Source organism: Artemia franciscana, chromosome 17, assembly GCF_032884065.1.
Source record: "Artemia franciscana chromosome 17, ASM3288406v1, whole genome shotgun sequence".
Taxonomy (NCBI): Eukaryota; Metazoa; Arthropoda; class Branchiopoda; order Anostraca; family Artemiidae; genus Artemia; species Artemia franciscana.
Genome location: NC_088879.1, coordinates 30886834 through 30912417, shown reverse-complemented (window position 1 = coordinate 30912417; position 25584 = coordinate 30886834). Strand labels below are relative to the sequence as shown.

Sequence of the window (25584 nt, the reverse complement as noted above, 5' to 3'; positions counted from 1 at the left end):
TGTCACACAGGTTGAACTTATTTGTTATTGGTTTTTGTTTTTGCATTTGTTGATTTAGTTTTTGAAATGCTTTAAACTTTATCAAATTTGAATAGATAAACCTTACTTACAATTAAATGAATCTTAGAATTGATCATTTCTGACGTCGTACATTAACGATAAAATCCAAATTCAAAAGCAAATTTTCGTTTTTTTGTCGAAGAAAATTCAAGTTATCAAGCATAAATATAAGTGTACCATTTCTCCATAAATTAAACTTAATGGAGAGGGGGGGGGGCTTTTTGACCATAGATTCCCCTCTGTGGATTATCAATCCTGACGTGTTATTTAAACATGGTTCTACGTGTTCAACTTTTTCGTTCTAGTAATATGAAACGAAAAAAAAAATATATTAAATTTGTTTAGCAACAAAACACGCATTTGTAGATACTCGTGCGATTTTGTACACCAATTATATATATATATATATATATATATATATATATATATATATATATATATATATATATATATATATATATATATATATATATATATGACAAACCAAACAGCACATGGTAACGAGCTCTAAGTAAGGAGTAACTTGGCCCGATATTAACCAAAACTCCAAGGAACAGAATTATGATAATAATAAGAGATTCATCAAAAGAATTTGCTTTTTATATTGATTCCAAATATCTAAAACTTGTTAAAACTAATGTTACCCATTGGATGCAAACAAGCCTGGGAAAATTTGCCACATCTTCAAAACACGGAAAAGAAAATTGCAAATATGTCAATTGATGCAAATGAAAATCACACCACCAGATTCGAAATATTAGAGAAGCCTACCGTAGAGGTTTCAAGCTACAATCTATATAAATGTGGAATGGTAAAACTCTGGCTAGAAGAAAAATCACAGATACCTGTGTTTTTTCCTAAAGTGTGATTTTAACGAACCACTGGTCCTTGAAGATTAGATAGGGCTAATTTGAACGGAAATGAAAAGTTCTAGTGCAATTTTTAAGTGACCAAAAAGATTTGAGGGCAACTAGCCCCCCTTCCACGCCAATTTTCCCCCTAAGGCATCCGAGAAAAATTTTGAAATAGCCAATTTATTAAGTATAGTTGAAAGTTCCAATAACTCTACATTTGGGGATGAAATTATCTCCATATAGTCCCTGTTGAAAGGGTTGTAAATAACGGACTTTGTCCATTGTTTACATATAGTATCTGTTATTGGGAAATATTTAGAATTTTTTGGGAGGTTTGGGAATGTTTTGGGGGAAGGGATTCTCCATGGAGAGAATTATCGATGGGGACTAAGATTTCTGGGGATCTCCAGGGAAAATTTTACACCTGGGGTAATTAAGGACAAATCCTGGCATGATTTGAAAAACAGTTAGAAATTAGATGACAAATTAGGTTTTTGAAATTTTTTCTTGTATTTTTTTTTTAACATTTTACGATCAAAGTGGCCAAAGCCCATTAAAAAACTTTATATTCTTAGTAGATTTCGAAATGGTGAGTAAATCTGTGAATATCCCAATTAATTCTGAAATATGTGACTAAATTAGAACGGTCGGTTACATTTTTAACGTTGAATCTAAACAAAACTGTTCTAGTGATCAAGTCAATAAAAAAAACATAAAAAGTAACAATCGAGTATAAATAAGACTGAAGGGCAGAAGCCTTCCAAGTTCACTATCGTGCACAAGAGGAAAAGTAAATAGACCAAAGGCCCTATACCCATGTTATAATTTCAATGAAAGGCTTCACAGCAGCCTACTAATAGGACTTTTAATAAAAACTTTGAAACTCGAAAGATTTATTTTTTACTTTTTTTATATAGAAATTAGGCTACACTTAGACATTCGGCTACACTTCTTAGCCTAAAAAATTCCATTCTTAGAAATTTTGGTTTACAGCCACGCAGCCACCTTGGTTCTATGACTATCTACCTTAGTTCTGCCCAATGAATGACGTATGGATGGATGGATGATAGACTTATCTATTAAAAAATGAATAACATCGTTTTAATAAATACTAAAAAGGGTTTATGCCAGATTTGCCTTTTTCTAAAATTAGAAAAAGTCTTAGCTTTTTCTAAAATTAGCCATGACTTGATGCCCGCAACTATTTGATTTATTACCCCTGGATTTTGTTTGGTAGATAGAAGGGAAAATTCTGCATAGGGATGAGATGAAGCAATTTTTCAACAGCTACAATGTGTAAAAAGAAAATACCTCAAATTTACAAACGATTTTTACATTTCTTACTGCAGTATTGGATGTTTTGCTTGTTTGCTGTTTGATGAAATAATTTACTTCCAGTCGAAATAACCTCTTTAAATGTACCCGGTGACTGCATGCAAGATTTTCTTTTCTCTTCTGTCGGTGTCACAGTCATAATGCAGTTTTGTATGCTTAAAGAATAATGCGATTAGCAAAAAAAAAAAAAAAAAAAAAAAAAAAAAAAAAAAAAAAAAAAAAAAAATGCAACTGACGTAAACCAACGAAATCAAAGCACTTTTCTTTTTTTTACCTCGGAACTGTAGTGAAAGTAATTTTCCATTGTCTCTTTGGTTAAAATTAAAGTTTTTCAATGATTTTTCTTAGGAATTACTCCGGTAAAGACAGGGTAGAAATCATTTACGATTTTTTTTCTGTGGTTAAGAAACTCAATATCTTTCTAGGAAAACTACTAAATGAAAATTGTCTTTTCCTTTTTCGATAACAAATAAAACATAAGAAATATTCACTTTGAAAACATAAATGATGGTGGCAGCTTGTGGATTGCCACTGTCAGCTTGCTCTTTTCTGTTAGAACAGAAAAAAAAATGTTCTATTATAGAAAAATGTATGTCAATATCTTTTATTAGAAATTAAATAAATGTAAGTGATATGTACCCGGTGTATTCTGAATAAAAGATAAATCCAAATCAAAATTTTGAGATAGCCATTTTGTCCTGCGTCGCTGAAAGATCCAGCAAATATGTCATTGAGCATGAAAACCCTCCCACAGCCCTCAGGTCAAAGATTGTAAGTCATGTTCAGAGGGTATAAAAGGTTTCTATAGAAAGTGTAGTCGTTAAGCTTCGGAAAGAGCTCATTGGACTGGAAATCAGAAGTTCTAGTCGCATTGTTAAGAGTCAAAGTGACCAGAGGGCACCTATCCCCTCCCCCTTACGTTGCCTTTTTCCCAAGTGCATCAGATAGTAATTTTGAGATAGCCATTTTCTTCAAAATAGTCTCAAGACCTTACAACAAGCCTTTCGGGTTGAAACAATACCTCCAAACCTGGGGGCAAGGGTTTAAAATCATGCCCGTGGGGCATATAATATGTTATTAAAAGGGTGGCTGTATAAACTTTAGAAGAATTTAATTGGAAATTAAAAGTTCTAGTTACTTTTTAAGAGTAAGAAGTGATGGAGGGCGTTCAACACCCCTCCCCCCAAACACCCTCTTCTCCTCAAACACATCTAATCAAAATTGTAACATGGCCATACTGGTCAAAATAGTCCAAAGACATATAACAATGCCTACAGGGTTGACGCAATCCACCAGATCCCTGGGGCGAAGGTGGTAATTTATGCCATGGAGGCATATAAGGCTCTTATGGAGCGTTTATGGTTGCATAAACTTTGGATGGGGCATTTGATAGGAAATTTAATGTCATAGTGTCCTTTCTAAGAGTTAAACATGTTTTGAGGAAAACAAGCCCCCCCCTCCCATACCCATCATTTCCAAGAACTAAAATCCAACATCAATTTTTAAAACATCTATTTTCTCCAGCATTGTTGAAGGTCTCAACCCCCAACAGCCCTTAAGAAAAGGGCAGTAAGTTGGGCAATTCGTTTATTGTTTACATATAATATATGTTATTGACATTCCATGAAGATTATCACTACTTTCTAAAAAAAGAAAATATTCAGGTGGGCCTTTCAGAAAATGTTGAAGGGAGTGTTGAAATAAATCAAAACGTGTTATATGTATACGGGTTCTCAAAAGGGCTTAACTCAGAAATGACTGAGTATATTAATTTTGAACTTTTAGGAAGTGATAAAGGAGAAGAACGATTGACCAAAAAGGCAAATTTGCAGGCTACTACTACTACAACTACCGACACTACTACTGCTACCACTGCTACTATTACTATTACCACCCTGCTAAATTTAAACTATCAAGGAGAAATTAAAAATAAATCAAGAAACACTATTTGTATACACATTGCCAAAAGACGGTTTGTCAAGAATAAATTTGGCTATTAAGTTGGAACTTTCAGAGAATGCTTAAAGGGGAAGATCAATTGAGCAATGGGCAATGTGTGCACGGAACAGCTTATATTAATACCACTACCACTTCTATAAACTACTACTTCAAATAAAACTTCTATGATAAGTACTTGTAAGGCTAAGAGCATTAAGATATACAATTAAAGAATTATGCGAATTTACAGGTTATCAAAAGCAAATATCAGCAATGTCATAGCATAGGCTAAATGCATTAAATCAAAAATTCTAGGATATAATGAGATGGATGTTGAAATGACCAAAAAACAAGATATTAATGCTATTGCTGCTACTTGTATTAGTGCTATTACTACTATTATTAATACTACTACTACTACTGCCACCACCATCACAACTATGCCTGAGGGTGTGAAGATGAAATTTTCAGGGAATTTTAAGGAGGAAGATGAACTGAATCACAACAGGCTGTCTGTATGCAAGTTGTCAAAAAGGCATATCAGGAATATCTTGAGAACAGTTTGGTGTGTGAGGTTGAAATTTACAGGGCTTGTTGTGGGGGATATTGAACTAATCAAAAGGCAATATTTACATCCTATTGCAACTGTTTCTACTCATACTAGTACTATTGCTACTGCTATTACTAATACTACTTCTACTACTGCCACTAAAGGTAAAGCTACTATTATTAATTTTACTGTAACTACTACTACTGCTACTACTATTACTGCTGACACTACTTCTACTGCTACTAAGGATAACGGTATTAAGGAGAAAAATTTGGGGAAAATTGAACTTGTATTGAATTAAACCAGAGCCCACTGATCCCACACAGGTTGTCAAGAGGACATATCAGCAATCCTTCATAAACAGTTAACGGTATTAAATTGAAACTTTCAGCGTTTGTTGAAGAAAACAAAGAAGCTATGAGCATACTGATACTAATGCTACTACTGCTACTAAAACTGTTGCTACCATGCAAGCTATGAGTATTCTGGTGAATCTTTGTAGGGCTATTTAGGTGGATTTTGAACCAAATCAAAGCAAACTATGAGTATGTAGATTTTTGAAAAGGTGGCTAAGCAATATCTCAACGGATTACGTTATGCAGATAGACTTATTAGGGTAAGTTGTTGCAGATTTTGAACTAGCAAGAAAGCACTCTGTTTACGCTATTAATGCTACGAGTACAGTCACGTTTTAACTAATAACACTAAGGGTATTTGGGCAGGACTTTTGGAGAACGTCTAGAGGGAGTTTCAACTAAATGAAAAAACTATTACAGATATATATATATATATATATATATATATATATATATATATATATATATATATATATATATATATATATATTTATATATATATATATATATATATATATATATATATATATATATATATATATATATATATATATATATATATATATATATATATATATATATATATATATATATATATATATATATATATATATATATATATATATATATATATATATATATATATATATATATATATATATATATATATATATATATATATATATATATATATATATATATATATATATATATATATATATATCCAGGTATTCAAAAAGGCATGCAAGCAATGTCACAGACAGCACCACTCTGTAATAGCTACCAATATAATTGAAACTTTTAAAAGAGCTAATTCAACAGGAAATCTAAAGTTCTAGTGCCCTTTTTAAGTGTCAAATAGTTAGTTGGAGGGCAAGCAGCCACACATCTTTAGATCCAGTAGCAATGGCTCTAGGAATATTAGATATAACGGAACAATTGCTTATGTCAGCATTTAATGCAGCAATGACCAAGATATGCACATGCCTAGAAATCAATCATCTTGACCTGAATATGGGTAAGTCAAATTTTGTTATTTTTTCTTGATCTCTAAATCTTTATCCTTCATCACTAAATTGATATCAGAGCGGCGGATTATCAAACTTACAAGGTTCACCAAGTACCTCGGAATTAATGTTGATGAAATCCTATCATTTAAGGACCATATGAAGTCGATTTCTAAAATACTGTCGCGTAACCTAGGTATGATGCATAAATTAAAACATGTTTTCCCCTCAAATATTTTACGGTTGGTATATTTTTCCCTTATTCACTATTATATTTTGCATTGTTCATCGATATAGCTTGGTACTTTCCCCTTGTTACTTGGTCCAATCTGTGTGATCCAGAATAACGCTATCCAGGTTTTCGTGGTGTGGGGAACCAAGATTCCATGAGGTCGGTCCATAGTGAAATAAATATAATGCCTGCAGCCGGATTGGGTGATATTTATACTTTGATTTTTATATATAAGTATCATAGTGAGGGTCTTCCAGATTGTTTTGCAGGTATATTTTGTGAGAGGTTAGATGTTCACCAACATGATACCCGGATGCGAGGAAATATTGAGGTTCCTCGACTTGCTTCTAGTAGGTTTTCAATTTCTCTTGTTTATAGAGCTTCCAAGCTTTGGAGCAAGCTTAGTAAAGATATTAAGAATAATGATAATTCTAACCAGTTTAAATGTGATTAACGTGTGGATTTGTTTCGTAAGTATACTTTCGAAACAGATTAACTATATTTTCAGTGGGTTATTTTTGTGTTCTTGATGTGTTGTTTCGGGGCCTTATAATGCAGTGTTTCATTGATTATTTTTCATGTTGGTTTCGGTAAATGGTCTCGTGCTCCAAACTCTTTTTATTTTTATTTTTGGCACATCCTCGCAAGCTCCACTTTTCTTGTGCTATTATCTAAAAAACGATTATTTTCAATAAAATTGTTCTACTACTACTATATCACAACTAAATCACTGCTATATGCAACTTGCCACATATGCTTTAGAACTAAATCAAAATGCGCTGTGTATGGTTACAAATAAGACAATATTTCAAGAACGACTGGGGGTAATTAGTTGAATCTTTTAGGGCTACTACTATTACTACTTCTGCCCTTACATTTTAATTAAGTCAAAAAAGTGTGAGTTCTTCCTGGATTTCAAACAGCATAAATAGAATTTTTCTGGAAATGGTATGAATTCTGATTTTTCAGGTCAAATTGAGGAGGTATAAAACTAAATAAAACAAAAATATTTGTTTAGGATTAAAAATTGTCGAAAAAGTTTACCCAGCATACAAATAGCAAGCCAAACAATGGATTCTTATACAATTAAAAAAAAAACAACTTAAAACGAACAGGAATTATTCCGTATAGGAAAGAGACTGTCCCCTCTTCAATGTCCCGCTCTATGCGCTAAATTTTTGTTTTGTTTTAAAACGAAGAATTTTGAGAAAGAGCTAAACTTGCGCTAAACTTTAGCGTAAATAGTGGGGCACGGAAGAAGGGACAGCCCCTTTCATATACGGAATAATTTCTGTCCGTTTTAAGTTTTATTGTTGCTCCTTACTTTCAATTAAAAAAATAGTTTTTTTTATTTGATTTTTGAACGCTTTTGAATTAATTCAGGTGTTGATTTTAGATCACCGTAGCCTACATCAATAATTTAAACGATTAAGTTAATTGAAATTAATTCAAATCAATTAAATTAATTTGCAAATTTATTTTACTGTTTTTGGCTAAATGGCTTTCTCAAAGTTTTAATCATGCAATTTTGAGGAAAAAGGGGCGAAGGAGGAGGCCTAGGTGCCCTCCAATTTTTTTGGTTACTTTAAAAGGCCACTAGAATTAATATATTTATTTATGAACGTTCTTATTAGCAATAAATATGCGTAACTTACAAATTAACTTACGTAACGAACTTCTACATTCAATATTTCATTACGTAAATGGGGGGGAGGGCGGGTCTTCCCCTCGGCAATGCCTCGCTCTTTGCACTAAAGTTCTAACTTCGTTATGAATCAGTTTCTTCTTAAGGTACATTTCTTTATTATATTTTTAGGAGTAAACTTAACTTTTCCAATTCTTTAAGAATGGCCCCTGAACCGCAAAGGCCATTTAATTAGAATAAATGGCTCTTTTGAAATTACCAAAAAAACACTTTAGCGTAAAGAGCGAGTCATTGAGGAGGGAATGAACCCTCTCATATAGGTAAATATTTTTGTTCGTTTTTAGTTTTAATTTTGCTCCTTACTTTCAGTTGAAAAAACTTGTCTCTTTATTTGCTTCCTCATTGTTGTTTTAAATAATGCTGGAAAATCCAGCACCTCTTTCATGGAAATTATCTTCCCCCATGGTAAATTCCTATGTGTTAAGATCCTCTCATGATACTCCCGACCCCCTCCCCCACTACCAGAAAAATTACCCCATAAACATGTCATTATACTTCGTCAATAACCAATACTATATGTAAACAATGGGCAAAGTTCATAATTTGCAGCCCTTCCCCCAGGAAATTTGGGGGATTAAGTCGTCCTCAAAGACATATTCATTTGGTTTTAGACTATGTTTTACCAAATGGCCATCTTAAAATTTTAATCCGGTGCCTTTGGGAAAAAAGTGAGCGTGGGAGGGGGCCTAGTTGCCATCCAGTTTTTTTGGTCGCTTGAAAAGAGTACGAGAACTTTTAATTTACGTTAGAATGAGCCCTCTCGTAACATCCTAGGATCACAAGGTCGATAAGATCACCCCTAGAAAAAAAAATAAGAAAAAAAAAACAAATAAAGACGCATCCGTAATCTTTCTTCCGGCGAGAGATGCTAAATTCCACATTTTTGCAGATAGGAGCTTGAAACCTCTACTGTAGGTTTCTATAATACATTGAATGTCATGGTGTAATTTCCATTAAGATTCTGTGACTTTTAGAGGGTGTTTCCCTCTTTTTTTAAAATAATGCAAATATTCTCAGGCTCGTAACTTTTAATGAGTAAAACTAAACTTGATGAAATATAAATATTTAGTATTAGCATCAAAATAAATGAGCAGAAATTTTTCCACATACAAGTTTTGCAAAGAAAAGTAAAGAGCTCCTTTAAACCTAAAATGAGCAGAAATAAAGTCAAATAATCTTCGAAGCGTAAAACTGCAGACAGAAATTACAACAAATAACCGAGTTAAACCCAAAACGAACAAAATTAACATGTGTAGGGTTTACAACCCAAGATCTTCTGAAAACCAGAACATAATTTGCACTTTACTGAAAAAAAAAGAAAAAAATGATTGAGGAATGTCAGTTTAATATTTACTTCTGAGAGTCAAAATAATTTTATATTTTTTAAACTCAAAAAAGTTAAAATATTTTTTATACTAACAATAGTTTTGTTCGTTTCAAGTTTAAATCTTACTCTTTCCTTCCATCAAAAAAAATTTTGCTTTTTTAAAGTTTTTTCATGTCAGAAATAATTTATTTTTCCAGAAGAAAACAAACAAAACAAACGCAAAAAAACCGTAAAGAACAAAATGTATGGTATACATGTACGTTACGATATCGATATAGGTGCATGATAACGTATGTCTCTACAATACATAAACGTATCGTGAAAAAAACAAAACAAATCAACTAACATAAAAGATATTCTGAAGCTCAAGATTTACCAGTGAATTCAGCCTTGCTCCAATTTGTCTGGTGACACCTTCCATACATTATGATCGTCAAAATGATCTTTGGCTCCAAAAGATGTAATCCTTCGAAGCTGTTGTAAAAAAACGTAAATAAGTAAGCTTCTTTAATCTCACAGTTTGGGATGAAAGACCACCAAAAACCAAATTTTCGAATGAAAATTTAGTTTGGCTAGCCGATACTTACCTCACATGTTGTTATATTTATTAACAAAAGCTTTCTCAGGTATCAAACAGTTCGTGGTAACGAACTGTAGTAAAGAGCGACCCTTCTCAATAGTAACTGAAATTCTAAAAAACAGAATTTTGATACCAATAGTTACATAAAAAGAATCGCATTTTAGTGCTTATTATAAATGTATAAGTTTCATCAAGTTTAGTCTTGCCCATCAAAGTTAGGAACCTGAGAAAATTTGCCTCATTTTAGAAAATAGGGGGAAACACCCACTAAAAGTCACAGAATATTAATGAAAATTACACCATCAGATTCAGAGTATTAGAGAATTCTACTATAGAAGTTTCAAGCTCCTATCTACAAAATCTGTGGAATCTCAGAAGACAGATCACGGATCCGTGTTTATTTGTCTGTTTGTTTGTGTTTTTTTTCCCAGGGGTGATCGTATCGACCCAGTGATCCTAGAATGTCGCGAGAAGGCTCATTATAACGAAAATTAATAGTTCTAGTGCCTTTTTTAAAAGATCAAAAAATCAGAGGGAACCTCGGCCCTCTCCGACGCTAATTTTTTCCCAAAGTAACCGGATCAAAATTTTGAGATAGCCATTCTGTCCAGCGTAGTCGAAAACTTAATAAATATTTCTTTGGGGACGACTTAATCCCGCACAGTCCCCTAGAGAGGGACTGCAAGTTACAAACTTTGGCCATTGTTTACATATAGAAATGGTTATTATGAAGTGCACATAAGTTTTCAGGGGGGCTTTTTCGCGTTGGGGTGGGGGTGGGTCGGAAGGAGGGGATTACGTGGGAGTATCTTTCCATGGAGGGATTTATCATGAGAAAAGAGAATTTCCATGAAGGGGGCACAGGATTTTCTAGCATTATTTGAAAAAAAAACAATGAGAAAATAATTTTTTTTTTCAGCTGAAAGTAATGAGTAGCATTAAAACTTAAAACGAACATAAAATATTCCGTGTATAAGGGGGTTCGTCTTCTCCATAATACCTTGCTCTTTACGCTAAAGCATTTTTAGTAATTTCAACTATTTATTCTACGGCCTTTGTGATTCAGGGATCAGTCTTAAGGACTTGGGACAAAATTCAAGCTTTAGTGCAAAGAGCGAGGTATTGAAGAGGGGGCGACACCCCTCATATACGTAATAAAAATACACGAATATAGAAGTTCGTTACGTAAGTTAATTCGTAAGGTACATATGTTTATTACTAACAAAAACATTGGTAAAGAAAAATAGTTTCACTTTTAAGTAGCTAAAAATTGGAGGGCAACTAGGCCTCCTCCCCCGCCCCATTTTTTTATCAAAATCGTCCAGTCAAAACTATGAGAAAGTCCTTTAAAAAAAAATTAATATGCAAATTTCGTTTTAATTATTCATGTACGGTGAGGCAAAAGTAAAACATGCATTAATTCAAAAACGTTCAGAAATAAAATAAATAAAAAAGTTTCTTTAATTGCAAGTAAGGAGTGACATTAAAACTTAAAACGAACAGAAGTTATTCCGTATATGAAAGCGGTTGTCCCTTCTTCAACGCCTAGCCCCTTACGCTAAAGTTTTTTATTGTTACAAAAAGTAGAGTTGTGAGAAGAGTTAAACTTTAGCGTAAAGAGGGAGGCGTTGAGGAGGGGACAACACCTTTCATATACGGAATAATTTCTGCATATAGGGTTAGACATACCACAAGCTTCTGCAGAAAACAATTTATAATCACTGACTCTCACATGGACAAATCATACCAGTTCCTGTTTTGAACTAATCCCTTATAATTCAGTGTTTCTCTAAGAGGGGATGAGGCAGGGACTCTACGTAATAGACTCAAAGTAACTATGTAACAGAGTTCATTTATGGGACTCTATGTAACTATGTGAGGTATATAGCTGTCTCTCTATGAGGGATGAGGGAGGGACTCAATGCAACATACTCTCTGTAACTATGGAACAGACATATTTATGGGTCTCTATATAATTATATGAGGTATATAACTGTCTCTCTATGAGGGGATGAGGGAGGGACTCAATGTAACAGACTCTCTGTAACTATGCAACAGACATATTTATGGGTCCCTATCTAATTATAAGAGGTATATAACTGTCTCTCTATAAGCGGAGGAGGGAGGGACTCTATATAACAGACTCCATTTATGGGTCTCTATGTAACTACATGAGGTATATAACTGTCTCTCTGTGAGGGGATGAGGGAGAGACTTTATCTAACAGACTCTCTTTAACTATGTAACAGACTTATTTATGGGTCCCTGTGTAACTTTTTGAGGTATATCACTGTCTCTTAATGTAGGGATGAGGGAGGGACTCTATGTAACAAAGTCTGAGGTGTGTATCAGCTAGTCAAACTGAACTTTCATTCGAAAGTTTGGTTTGGACGTCGGGTTTACCTCACACATTGTTATATTTATTAACAAAAGCTCAGATTCCCAACCAATTTGGATGAGGGTTCCAAAATCAGCTACTTTCTTTTTATTTTCAAGCGTTTTGAGATGTAACCAGACAACGAGGATTTGGCGTCCCTCCGTTATTTTACAGGCTGGTGAAGTACTTGTGTGCTATTCGGTACACATTCGAGAAATGAAGTTTGATTAATCATAATGAAATATACCGAAATATGATAAATACACCAAAATATGAATCAAATACATAAACTATGTAATTGTCTGAACCGTGGCGAAATTTAGAGCATCAGTTCAATCTTCTAATTTGTTTTATGGCCCACTTTAAAGAAAAAATCACAAGTGGAGTAATGAAAAAAAATACTAAGAAAAAAAAAAACACCAAAGAAGAAAATAAATTCTAATAAAGTCAAACTCCTGATTGGATCAGACATATCATATGACAGGATTAACACAATGCACATAAAGTTGAACTTCTGGCTATTAGTGTTGAGTCAAATCTGGCGCGTTTGAAAAAATACAGGGTTATTCTGAAACATGCGGGAACAGTAGGAAAAATAGGGAAAATAGAAAAACAAACTCCGGATTGGCTTTATAACAAATAAAAGGTACTAAAGAAGTTCATTCTCTGATTCAATAAGTAAAAACCTTAGCAACAAAAAAAAAACTCAAATTTAAAAGTAAGGAGTCAAGTGAGTCAGTCGCAGACTTTTTTAATAAGAGAAATCAACGATCAATAAAAAGGAGCAGCGAAAATCCACACTTTTAGCAGCCGGCTGGTGTGTGTACGTTTTCCGTCCTTCGGTGATAATGAGTTTTGCCAAAATGGGGGTATATACAAAATATGAGGTGCTACAAGCCAGTGCTGCAACAAGTACTCCAAATTTTTACTTAAGTATTGATTATTAAGTGCTCATGGTGTTTTTACTTAAATATCAAGTAATAAATACTTTCCAAATTCTTACTCAAGTATATAATATAAATAATGTTTCTGACATCAAGCCCATGCTACCTTTCTGTTAAAGCCATTCTGAAGGCTTCTTAGCCCTTTTCTGTAAAATGTCCCCTGTCACTCCTCTCCTGGAAATCAGAATCAAAAACCAGAATTTCCATTTTATCGTTTTTAACCGATTCTCTCATTGAGCTGGTACACACCCAACAAAGTCCGAAAAATAACCTGAATCTATTTTCAATGCAACGGCTTGAAAAGAAAAGACTATCAAAACAATTAAGTGCAGTCAAACTCCTGATTGGATCAGACATATCATATGACAGGATTAACACAATGCACATAAAGTTGAACTTCTGGCTATTAGTGTTGAGTCAAATCTGGCGCGTTTGAAAAAATACAGGGTTATTCTGAAACATGCGGGAACAGTAGGAAAAATAGGGAAAATAGAAAAACAAACTCCGGATTGGCTTTATAACAAATAAAAGGTACTAAAGAAGTTCATTCTCTGATTCAATAAGTAAAAACCTTAGCAACAAAAAAAACTCAAATTTAAAAGTAAGGAGTCATGTGAGTCAGTCGCAGACTTTTTTAATAAGAGAAATCAACGATCAATAAAAAGGAGCAGCGAAAATCCATACTTTTAGCAGCCGGCTGAAGGTTGCTGGCTGTCAGCATGCTGAAAGAAAGAACAGTATGAAAATATAGTCTTGATTCATACTTTACCAGGCACCTTTACCAGGAAACTGCCTCAAGTTTCAAGTTAAATTTCAGACGCGCTATGAAAATGTATGGCATCTACATCCCTTGGCTGGTTTTCACTCAAGCAAGCCGCATGCTGTGTAGTCAATTCTGATGGTCGGTACAAATCCCTACAAACATATATTATAAAATGACGGGCCTGCGCTGATTCAGACGCATTCCATACGGTTGGTCAAACTGAAGAAGTTTGCAGAAGTTGCAACTTATCTATTTCTAGTAGCAGTTTTCACACAATGAAGTGGCAAAAACCATGAGACTAAGTTGGAAATCTCCCGGGAATAAAGGAATAAAAAATAATTTTTCCCCGGGAATGCAATATTTGGTTGAAGGTTGGCTTCAGTATGGCTCATTTTGGAAAAGGGCTATTCCCAGGCTTTGGGCAAGCCATGGGTGGAATTATTTATAGGCCCTACTAAATTGAAGGAAAACTCCACTTTCTTAAGACTTGAGATTCCCTCCCCCTTGCCTCATTTGAGATAGGGTTTGTGATATCAGATGTCGATATGAGTCCTGATCCTAGGCATCTTTGGTCTAGCTTTCTTTCGGATCCGTAGCTCGATTCACAAGTTATACTAACTTAAACAAAAAACTTTCAAGAATTTTCGACTTTTACAGTGCTTAAAACCCAGTCTTAGGCATCTTTGGTTCGATTTTCAATGAGATCCATCACTCCGCTCGCAAGTTACACTGAATTAAATGAAAAGCTCAACTTTCTTTTAGCATTCAAAGCACCCTCCACCTCGCCTTAATTAAGCAAGGGTCTTCATCTCCAAACATCATGTGTCTTATGGTTTTTGGCGTCTTTGGCTTAACTTTCATTGAGATCCATTGTTTCATTCCCATGTTAAACCGAGTTAAACAAAAAACTCAGCTTTTTTTAGCACTTAAAGCCCCTTCCCCTTGCCCTAATTAAGCTAGGGTTTACATCCCAGAACTCAAAACATATCATACCTTTAGGCATCTTTATTCAATCAAATTCATCAAAATTCATCTCTCCATTCGCAAGTTACACTGAATTAATGAAAATCTCAAATTTGTTTAACACTTAAAGTTCCCATTGCCCTCATTAAGCTGAATTTTAATCCAAATTGTTCAATCTCAATCCAAATCCGATTGGCGGTTTTCCAACTATACTCAATTGCAGAGACGGGCGGACAGACAGACGGGTTTCAAAAACCTATCTTGATGGATTTTTTCCACCATCAAAACGGTGTTGATGCCTGGATGATAATATGCTCTTCTTTCCTTTTTTGAGATCCGATGAGCCAACATGGCTACCTAATATATTGCAAAATCTGTCCTTCCGTCTGTGCAATCGAGTATAGCGGGAGAGCCACTGGCCAGATTTGAATGAAAATTGAACCATAGGTGCCAAGGATCATGAGACTCATCAAGTTGAAAGATGAAGACCCTTGCTCAATCAGAAGAAGGAGGAGGGGGCTTCACCTGCTAAAAAAAGCATTTCGTTTAATTCAGAGTAACTTGCAAATGGAGTGATGGCTGAATTAAAATTGAACCAAAGAGGCTTGAGACCATGACAAATATCAGGTTTTTAGATGAAGACCCTAGCTCAAATATAACAAGAGGAAGCGTTTTTTAATTGAAGAAGAAAATTAAGTTTTCTGTTTAATTTAGTATAACTTGCAAATGGAGCAACAGATCCAAATGAAAGCTAGACCAAAGATGCCTAAGATAAGGGTTCATATCAAGTTCTGGTACCACAAACCCTATCTCAAATAGGAAAAGGGAAGGGGGTTTCAAGTCTCAAAAAGTTGAGCTTTCCTTTAATTTAGTAGGGCCTGTAACTTAAGAATGGAGCGACAAATCTGAAGTCAGATTTGTCTAATTACCTGAATTCAGACACATTTTTTTATTGCAGATAACATTTAGGTGGATATAGATTCATAGCTTCAGTAGTTTTACCAATAATATGGTCCTGAAGATGATGAAACGGTAGAAATCTTGTTAATTTGACAACATGAAAAAACTTAAACACTGATGTCAGAAACATAAGCCCAAATGGACTACAGTATACAACATTTAGCACAAAACAAGGGTTGTTAGCTCACTGTTGACCAGTGAACTATGAAACAATTTTAATTTTCTTGCAATATAACTTTTAAACAAAAATTAAACCAAGTGATAATGATACTATATTTTTTATTGTCATAAACAAGGACTTTATTTCACATCCAAAAACAGGACATGAAGCTATATCTGAGTTTATTCTAAATCCAGAGATAATGTTTTCTTGTACATTGCAAAAGCACACGCACAAAAAATTTTTGTATCAAAGATAAAGTATTTGAAAAACAAGCACATTATCAGTATCTTAAGTAATAAGTATTTCGTAATCTTACTTAAATATCAAGTAATAAGCACTCAGGAGTTTTTACTTAAATACAAGTACAAGCAATGGAAAATTTTACTTAAGTAGTACTTCAAGTAAAAGTATTTCAAGCAAGTGACAGCACTGTTGCAAGCGCATCAAATAGGCGACTTAGAATACGGCGATTAATAACATTCTTCAGTACGACTCTTTTTCCGTACCCGGAGTATAAAGTTTTGAAGAGCATTTTGGAAAATAAGTCCACGCATCATCGTTGAGTGGCAACCTTATTCAACTCCTAGATATCTTGACGAGTTACTGCTAGGGATAACTTTTCCCGATGGTCTACAAATACTTTCAAGAGAAAGTCACCCAGCTACATTTCTCGTCATCGATTATATAGAGCATTTGAAAATAATTGGGCTGAGGACCGAGCCCTGGCGTAAATCTCGACTTATCGGTATCATTTTAGACAACTGAGACTTAAATTACCCATCCTCATAAATCTGCCCCAAACCAACCTGGATAAACGAATGCAAATACCAGTCCCGTAAAACACGCACATTACCAATTTCAGCACCGGACTCAATTAGTGCAAGTATAAATTGAGGATGCAAAACCAAGTCAAACGCGGCTGCGATATCTACGCTACACATGTAAAGATGGATAAGGGTATATTCAAAATGGCTTCTATTTCATAATAGTAGTGCTGTCTGGGAGTAGTCTCCGAAAACCATCCACCAGCAACTCATTATATCAGCAAGTCGTACTGATTTTGATAGCGCCCATGACACCATCATGATTCTAATGTCGTGTGCTTTATCTTTTCTATGATCTTCTTTCGCTGCATCATATACCATAGTTATGGCCTGTTTCATCCAAGAAGAAATGTTTCCAGTTGCCACTTCTCGTGGTGTTACATTAGAAAAAGCAATGAACAGCCATTTACTCCCATTTCTGATCGCCACGTTAACCGTTCGCTTTGCACTGGTTTATAATGTCCTCAATGGGCACAAGGCTGGACTAATATCTAGCACGGGCAGAATAATAGGACAAGGCATATCATGAGGCTTCACGGTTCTTGGGTCCAAACAAAGGAAGAAACCTGAGAGTTATTCAATTATCCGAAGTTGTGCTACATGGAATGACAAGGCATGAGTTTCCCTTCTTCGACGACCAGATGCAATGGCAGTAATGAATATCGACTTAAGAGTAAGATGTTTCATATCGATATTCCACAAGTCAAGATATCGTGAAGATCTAAAATACTTTAGAACAAAGCCGAGATCCTAGGCAAGATTATCATGTTGTGTCCACAGTGATTCGTACCAAAAATTCTGTGTCATTTTTGTCAAAAAAGTATCTTTACTGATATTTGTTCCTGTAGTTGGAGCTGGGGTTCAGCACCTTGCTACCTCATAACCTTCTATCGTTGATGGTGCAAGGTTTGGAATAGCCTTTAAATATATCATGAATTTTGCGACTTTTTAGCATTGACGTTGGGAGGATTAATCTTCTTTTCACTACAAAAACCCAAGAAGAACTTTCCACTTTTCATCACATAGTTCAATGGTAGATCGTTGCTGGGGGCGGGCAATTGCATGGGCTGATTACCTAGGATATCCTTTTTTTAGAGTCCGTGAATAGATAGACCTCTGGCAATCCCTACTACTTCGACCAAGCCTTGCAAAGACTCTCACTGAGACTCCATTCCATGGGTACATCTTTTCCTTCTCGTGACAGCGTGGCAGCTGCTAGATTCTGTGATCCGGCGAAGTGTCTTGCCCTAAACTGAACGCTCAGGGACATCGTAATCTTGAAGAGCTTTATGAATTCCTCCTTTAGGGAGAAAGAATGGGTTCCATACTCTTTGTTTATATAATTTACAGCTGTTGTGTTGTCTCTCGTTACCATGACTACCTCATTTCTTAACTCCTTATCCAAGATTTCGATCAAGTTGGTTACAGTTCTCATCTCGTGGCAATTTATATGAAGACATTTCTCTTCCGGAGACCAAGTCCCCGAGGTGCCTCGATGTGGATTCTCTATATAGCCACACCGCCCGTAAATTGAGCTGTCGGTTAATATTTTTTTGCAAACAACGGGGGGTTTGAAAGGAAGGTATGGACTCAGCCAATCTTTGTTCGCTCATGGTGAAAATGCCTCTTTCATATGTGTCATAATTTGGATGTTTGAATCTATGTTGTTCCTTGACCTGTCTCACCACCGGAGCATTAGTAACTGACATTTTCTAAGATGCAGTCTGTTGAAAGGAAATGCTCTTGAGCCTGTATTGGTGATTCCATTCAGTTTCATCGGTCACGTTATTGAGGTACGCTTATGCAATTTTTACAGACCTGCTCTGATTGCATTGATCAGGTTCTATATCTTTCTGGGGTTAGGTACACCCTTTTTACCTCCAGGCCTACCAGAAACCGGAGAACTTGATCCATCACATAGGTTGTAATTCTGATTACCCACTCAGCGTAAGCCCAAGTCTTTGCAGGAGAATCATCACTATCCTTACACTGTTCTGTACTACGAAATTTCGTAGAATTTGAAGAAGCCAGTCCTTCATGTAAGGAAGCACCTGCATGGATTAAAGGTGGCAATAGCTCGCGATAATAGCTCAGCCGTTTTGCCACGAATCACGCGGCAAACCTGCTGAACTTCATTCTAGCCCAAAGACGAGCACCTTGAACTGATATACTTAGTTCTCAAGGTGAACCTTAGTTTTTCCAATGGTTCTTATGAATGCTTATATGCAAGTGGGGTTTTCCTACGCACCTATAATAGATACCTAATATTAGAAGAGGGTGTTTTTTAAGTCCAGACGGTAGCCCTCTATGATGACGTTCAGAAAGAACTTGTCGTCTCTTATTAATTTTCAGTTCTCTGCAAAGTGAGACAAACGATTTTCTAGAGGAAGCTGATCTTGATATTGTGCTAGAATTAAGACGCTGAGAATTTGACGGATTTTTTCCTCTAGTCTTTGGGGTGAACTGAAGTTACGAACTTTTTTGCTGTTAAGCCCTTTCCTTCGTTGCTGGGAACTAAATGGGTGTTGAAGGAGGGTCAGAAAACTGCCAACATTCAATCCTGTATTGCCTCATTCTATTAGCTAGCTCCTTAAAGTCGATGGAAAGCAGGAACTCACTTTTCAGAGATAATGACCTCAATTCATTTTTAATCTCTTAAAACTAGTCAGGAATAAATTTCAAGACATTATCCCATCTCATAAGCATCAAATTTGAACAAAATCTAGAAAGAATATTTGAGAGATGTTGCTCACATCTTTTGAAAGACTCCAATAGCTTCATCAGTTTTGGGATAGTGACAGGAGATACATTCTCTGCCTTTAAAATTTTTATGAAAGTATCTAACATGAGGTGATTGTACAACAGCATTTTCAGTGTCACTCGTATGGAAGACTCTAAGGCCAAGAGGTACTTTTTGTCGACCCATATGAACTTTTTGCCCTCTTTATTTCTAGTTGGTGGCAACAGACTGAAATCTGGGTTGACGGACGGTGCCTCTGAAGCCACAAGTGCGTCGTGTGCGTCATCACAACAACGCGTCGTCACAACAGCTGTAACAAGTGCGTCGTACGTCGTGACTTCTCGCTCAGCCCGGGATGCCGAGAAGGCAAAAGAAAGTGCTGTGTATTGAGAACGACGTGTTCATCAATATTATAAATATATACATTTACCCAACTATAGAATATTCATAATTAGACGCTGGGACTAAATTCAGCTGCAATCGCCAGAATAACTTATCTCTTGTCAGAAGAGACCCACAGGCCAACGACGTAGGTGTTATAAGCTTATGTAATGACAGTGTGTACATCCAAGGCGTTGTGACCATAAGTAGGCCTAAAGGCAGTCTGCACACCCTAGGCGTTATGACTTTATGTAATGACGACCTATACACCCTAAGCGTTATGACCTAATATATTGACAGTCTCTACGCCCAAGAAGTTATGACCTTATGTAATGAAGGTCTCTACGCCAAGGCATTATGAGCTGATGTAATGAAAGTTTCTACGCCCAAGCCGTTACAATCATATGTAATGACGGTCTGGACATACTAGGCAGTATGACCCTATGCAATGACGGACTATACCCCTAGGCGGTAATGAGTAATATACCATACCGTAAATACTGGGTTTACCAAACCCAAAGCATTAGAATACGAATAATTAAAAATAGCACACAAAGAATTCACCTCTCTCATATTTTTGTTCCAAGTTTTTAACATACTACCAGGTATGCCAGCTGCCAATGTCCCAAAACAGTATAAATCCAGACATGAAAAAAAGGGACCTTTGCCGAAAAGAACATGTCGAAAAAAATTGCACGCGCGGTGGCAGCCAATTCTGACCAAACTTTGGAAAAAGTAGGGTAGCAAAGTAGTAAACTATTTGGCAATTTTCGAATTTACTGGCTGATTTTGTCTACAATTACCATTTTTACATATAAAAATGGTTTTTGCTCAAAGAAAAGATATTAAAGTACAAGTTATGCTGCTAAAATGTCGGCAGCTTTTGGAATCCTGTTAAATTTTGCTACTGACAGCTTTGGAACTTTGTTCATGCCTGCTCTTGTATCACTTGTAAGTCATCATAAAATACCATGCGATCAAAAAACATATTATCAATAATATTTCCCAAATATTTGAAATACATCCAGGAGGGTTCCCTGCTTAAAGGAACCCCTAAATAATAAATTAAATAATAAATCTCATTCTCTTTATTTGCCCAAATATTTTGAAACGAAACAGAGCTGACTTTGCTGTAGTCAACTCGAATATGGTCGCCATAGCAACCAAAATAGGTAAACAGTCTTAGTCGCACAAAATAATTCTCATTTGAAATGCGTGATTTTCTAGGTAAATTTCCAGGAAGTGGATAGCTGCTTATTCGGCGAATATACTGCTTTGAGCGCATTAAATTTGAATGACTCAGAGAAAGGTGTATTTCAGATCATGTGAATCAGGAAAAAAATTCTCTTGAAATACAAATAATTACCTGGCATACTGTACAGCAGGCTAATACAAAAAAAAAACAAAACAACAAGAGCTAAGAGCTCATATGGCACTTGTGACGAGGTCAGAAGAGCCAAGATCCAAGAGCTCATATGTTATGAGCTCTAGCAAAATTCTAAGAATCAAGAGATTGCTTTAAAAGTAAAATCAGAGGCTTAATGCCGCTCAGGATTTAAAATCCTTTAGGATTTAAAAGAAACCAGATGTATTGAATATCTAATTCTTTTGTTGGTTTGAAGTCTTAGTCTTAAACAGTCTTCACGTGTATATATGTTTAAAATCAAATTTCTATTGTACGGAAAGTAAACACAATTTTACCAAAACCTAGAAAATAATATCAGCTAAAAATTTCAAATTCTGGATTTATTGGCTACTTAAAAATTAAAAATATACCATGTCATATTTTTGCTTTTATATTGTCATTATCTGAATCTAGGTAATTTTGACATTTATTTTTACTATCCAAAAACTGTCTTTAGGATTTTTTGTTTGTTACTTTATTTTTCTTAGATAATGTTATTTTGTGAAGTAATCACAGCAGATGTAAGAAAAAGAAAAAAAGTGTAACTACTTCACTATTTAATTACAAAAATGACTTCTGTGTACTTCATCCTACTGATGCAACAACTGAAACTATTTAAAAGTATTTAAATAAGTTTTTCTGGATTTTCACTATAAACAAATTTTCAGTCTTACATAGATGAAACAATTCATCTATCTAGATCTTTTCTGCTGAAGATATCTAACTAATCGATGTTGTAGTTTATATTCCTTTTTATTAAAAATCGAACAAAATGTTATAAACTATCGCACATTTAAGTATAAATCACGATTTAAAAATAACGAGACTAGTAACAAAAATAGAACGGGAAAATTGTCTTGTGATCGGGCGACATTTCCATGTTGCATGGCAGCAGGATGTTCACCTAAAAGAGAAGAAGAATATAAAATTCACCACGAAATGTACAATAAAATAATAAAGGAAAAAGTTTTCTATGAAAATTTTGCTTTGGCAGAACTATTCGCAAGTTGGGAAAAAGACTGCAAATAAAAACTTTCAATAGATATATTCCTGAAGTCTAAAATTAAGAAATGACTATTTTGATTCTGCATTAGCCCTCCATACTTTTGAATGCCCAGATCAGTCAGTTCTTTTTGATTGGGCAACTTTAGTTTCCACCATATATGGTTTACCACCATCTTTCATGGATGCAATCGAAATTTAAAAAAAAAACAAAAAAATACATACATAAAGACCTTGCTTTAATCAGAGATACTAGAGCTATCTTGTATAAATAGTTTTTTATTATAATATAATTGAAGAAATTCCACCCAAAATCCATTCTCTTTCCAAAAAAGTATCAATTAGTCACCTATGACAGTCACCTCAGTAGACAGCCTACATGAATGGTCAGGGAAAGAATTCCTGCCCAATCTAATTTTTAATTTATTTCAACTAATTTCATTTGATGCAAAATTTTCTTCAGTCTTTTTATTCCCTCTGTTAAGATTGCTTTAAAAATTTAGCTTTTTCTTTTGCCTTGAATATGGCCAAGTGGAAAGAAGAGAATATGTTCGAAATAGTTGCTATCTTAAACATAGCACAAGAAAGATTTCAATTTACATGGGTTTTTTTCCTTCTTCCTTTAAACTTAACAAAAAATCAAGGAGCAAATTCTCAGGACCTCATAATGTTTTCTTTGTTTATAATGGCGTAAAACAAGTGATAAAAATGATTTCTAGGGAATTTAGGTTTTTGTCAAATATTATACATTTGTCTTTTTCCTGCATCACCAAAAGGTCTTTCTAGCCCTTATAAATAAACAAGTAATTCATGGCCCCATCAATACACCCTTTTTTAATTAGTTACTTTAAAACTAGTTTTCCACAAAATAAGTTTTCAAAGAAAAGCAAATAGCTGCAATAAACCTAAAATGAGCACAAATGAAGTCAAACAATTTTTCAAGCGTAAACTACCAAAAATCACAATCAATAAGTAAATAAAATCCAAAACGAACTAAAATTATAATAAATAACAAAGTCAAAATCAAACTGGGCAGAAAATAACATGAGTAGGCCCCCCCCAATGCCTTCTGAAGACCAGAAAATAATTTGAGCTTGACTGAAAACAAAATAGATTTTGAATGTTTTCCCTTATTTAACTTTATAAAATTTAAAATGGTTGAGACTTTAAGAATAAATATTAGTATATGTATATTAAACTGTTAATCCATATTCATTTGTTGTTGTTTCTCCAGTGAAGTGCGAATTATTTTATGGTCTTAAAAATCCCTACTTTGTTCTGGGTTGAAAAATCATGAATTAGTTTTGTTTTTGTATTGTACTTCGTACTCTTTTAAATGTCTTTACTGAGCTTAATGAAGTATCTGTCTAGTTATCTAAAGTCTATTTCCAGGACTACAGTTAAATCAACTGGTTAAAAACGAGAACCTTGGGATTTTCCCAATTGACTTGGGGGCGATTTTTAGGGCTTAAAGTAATTTATAATATAACATAGGAACTTTAAACTTAAACTACGAAACTTGGTTTTAACGGAAAGTGTATTTTTTTTCATCGAATAAAAAAAACATTTATTTTCATTTGATCGACTCTTGAAGGGGTATTGGAGAAGATTTTCTTTAAAGGGAAATTTCCTTGACCTAATAATTCAAAAAAATTATTGTTAACATTAATTAAATTTAACTGGATAAGGGGTTGGATTCCATTAGCCTAGTCCTTGGCAGTGTCCCTTTACGCCTTCTCTATGTGGAGGGATTTAATCAAGCCCTCTCCAATAAAGTAGAGTTTGCTAGTTTAGAGGTTTGAAAATATTGAGGGATTTTATATTCTTCACGGACGCAAAGCCTAGTGTCCTCCTTCTTAGTTTGTCGATTGTTTAATAAATAATTGAAGGTCCATGTGCGTAGCAAAGAAATTCATATTTTACTAATAAAGCTGTCCAAGCGATGTCAGGTGGTTTTGATTATATTAGTGCATCATGATAATATTTTTCTATGGGAGAGGGGAATGAAACTTGCAGTTTTGCTTTTCATGATCCCACCCCTATGGTGGGACCACCCCATTTGATAGGTTTAAGAATACCGGCTTTCACAGGAAGTGGTACTTAGATGTTTATTCAATTGATTTTTTTTATCATTATTTCTTGATTTGATCAAGCAACATTGTATTTTATGCTTGACCAATCTTTAGATCGTACATGATTTGACCACTTAGAGACTATATCAAAATTAGAAAGCTAGAGAAAGAAGAAATATTTTTAAAATTTACAATGTGTATCTTACCATTAATTATGTGAACCATTGTTGAGGCTGAAATAGAACCAGTAGGTGCACATGTATAATTTCCTGAATCACCGACAAGCGCCTGCTGTACTTGCAGCCTACTGATTAAAGGTCCACTTTTTTCTAAATTAGTATCCACTCTAATGTTTCTACCACTTATGTCGACGGCTTCACCGTCTTTATACCAAAATACTACAGTTCCATCTGCCACTTGTGCCACAGTACAGGTTAATAAAAATACACTTCCTTGCTTTAGATATACTTCTGGAGGCCCATGCATCTCAGCTTTAGATTCTGAAAAAAAATCTTTATAATTATGATGCAAAATCATAATTATGTCATAAAAATACTTAACTAATATATTAAGAAATATTCGAAGAAATATAATATGCTAAAAATTATAAACTAAGAAATATATATATATGCTAAGAAATATAACAAATTCAAGGGTGAACCCAGCAGTAATATTTGGAGGGGAATAAATATTTTGACTGAGGGATGGTTGTACTGGTGAATAAGGAAAAATAAAGTTTTATACAAGGTACATTCTTTATAGAGACAAAACTGTTATTATGTATTTATAAAATAAAAAGGCCACCTTTTTTTGTTGTGGTCTCGTTTCTCCGAAACGTCTTCTGCATTGACTGGAACATAACTGCATATGGATAATAAGGCCAATTCATTTAGCCATTCCTGACCTGAGGCACTCCTGGTACTCTTTCTCAGGGTTGAAGAAGAACACTCTCACGTAACCGTAGTGACTGAAATTGTCACACGAATCTTCAAAAATCTGTGTAGAGTGGGGAAAATCACGTTCTTTTAAGCAGGCTACGAAATATT

The 25584-nt window shown here is 34.6% G+C and overlaps 2 protein-coding genes across 2 annotated transcripts in view; both read right to left on the bottom strand.

Annotated features, from left to right (window-relative positions):
- The window catches only part of LOC136038142 (DNA-binding protein SMUBP-2-like), a 544983-nt gene that overhangs the window by 402036 nt on the left and 117363 nt on the right, over nucleotides 1-25584 (bottom strand). The window lies entirely within an intron of this gene.
- Nucleotides 22199-25057, bottom strand: LOC136037626 (uncharacterized). The gene is made up of 2 exons (XM_065720337.1): nucleotides 24745-25057; nucleotides 22199-22368 (listed from the first exon to the last, which is right to left on the bottom strand). The coding sequence occupies exons 1-2, from the start codon at nucleotides 25022-25024 to the stop codon at nucleotides 22247-22249; spliced, it is 402 nt and encodes a 133-aa protein (XP_065576409.1). The 5' UTR covers nucleotides 25025-25057; the 3' UTR covers nucleotides 22199-22246.

Bases quoted from the DNA above. Each gene is read 5' to 3' on its own strand.
- LOC136037626 (XM_065720337.1), bottom strand. From the start codon at position 25,024: ATGCATGGGCCTCCAGAAGTATATCTAAAGCAAGGAAGTGTATTTTTA. The intron at 22,369-24,744 runs GTAAGATACACA...CTTCTCTTTTAG, and splicing joins AATGGTTCACATAATTAATG to GTGAACATCCTGCTGCCATG.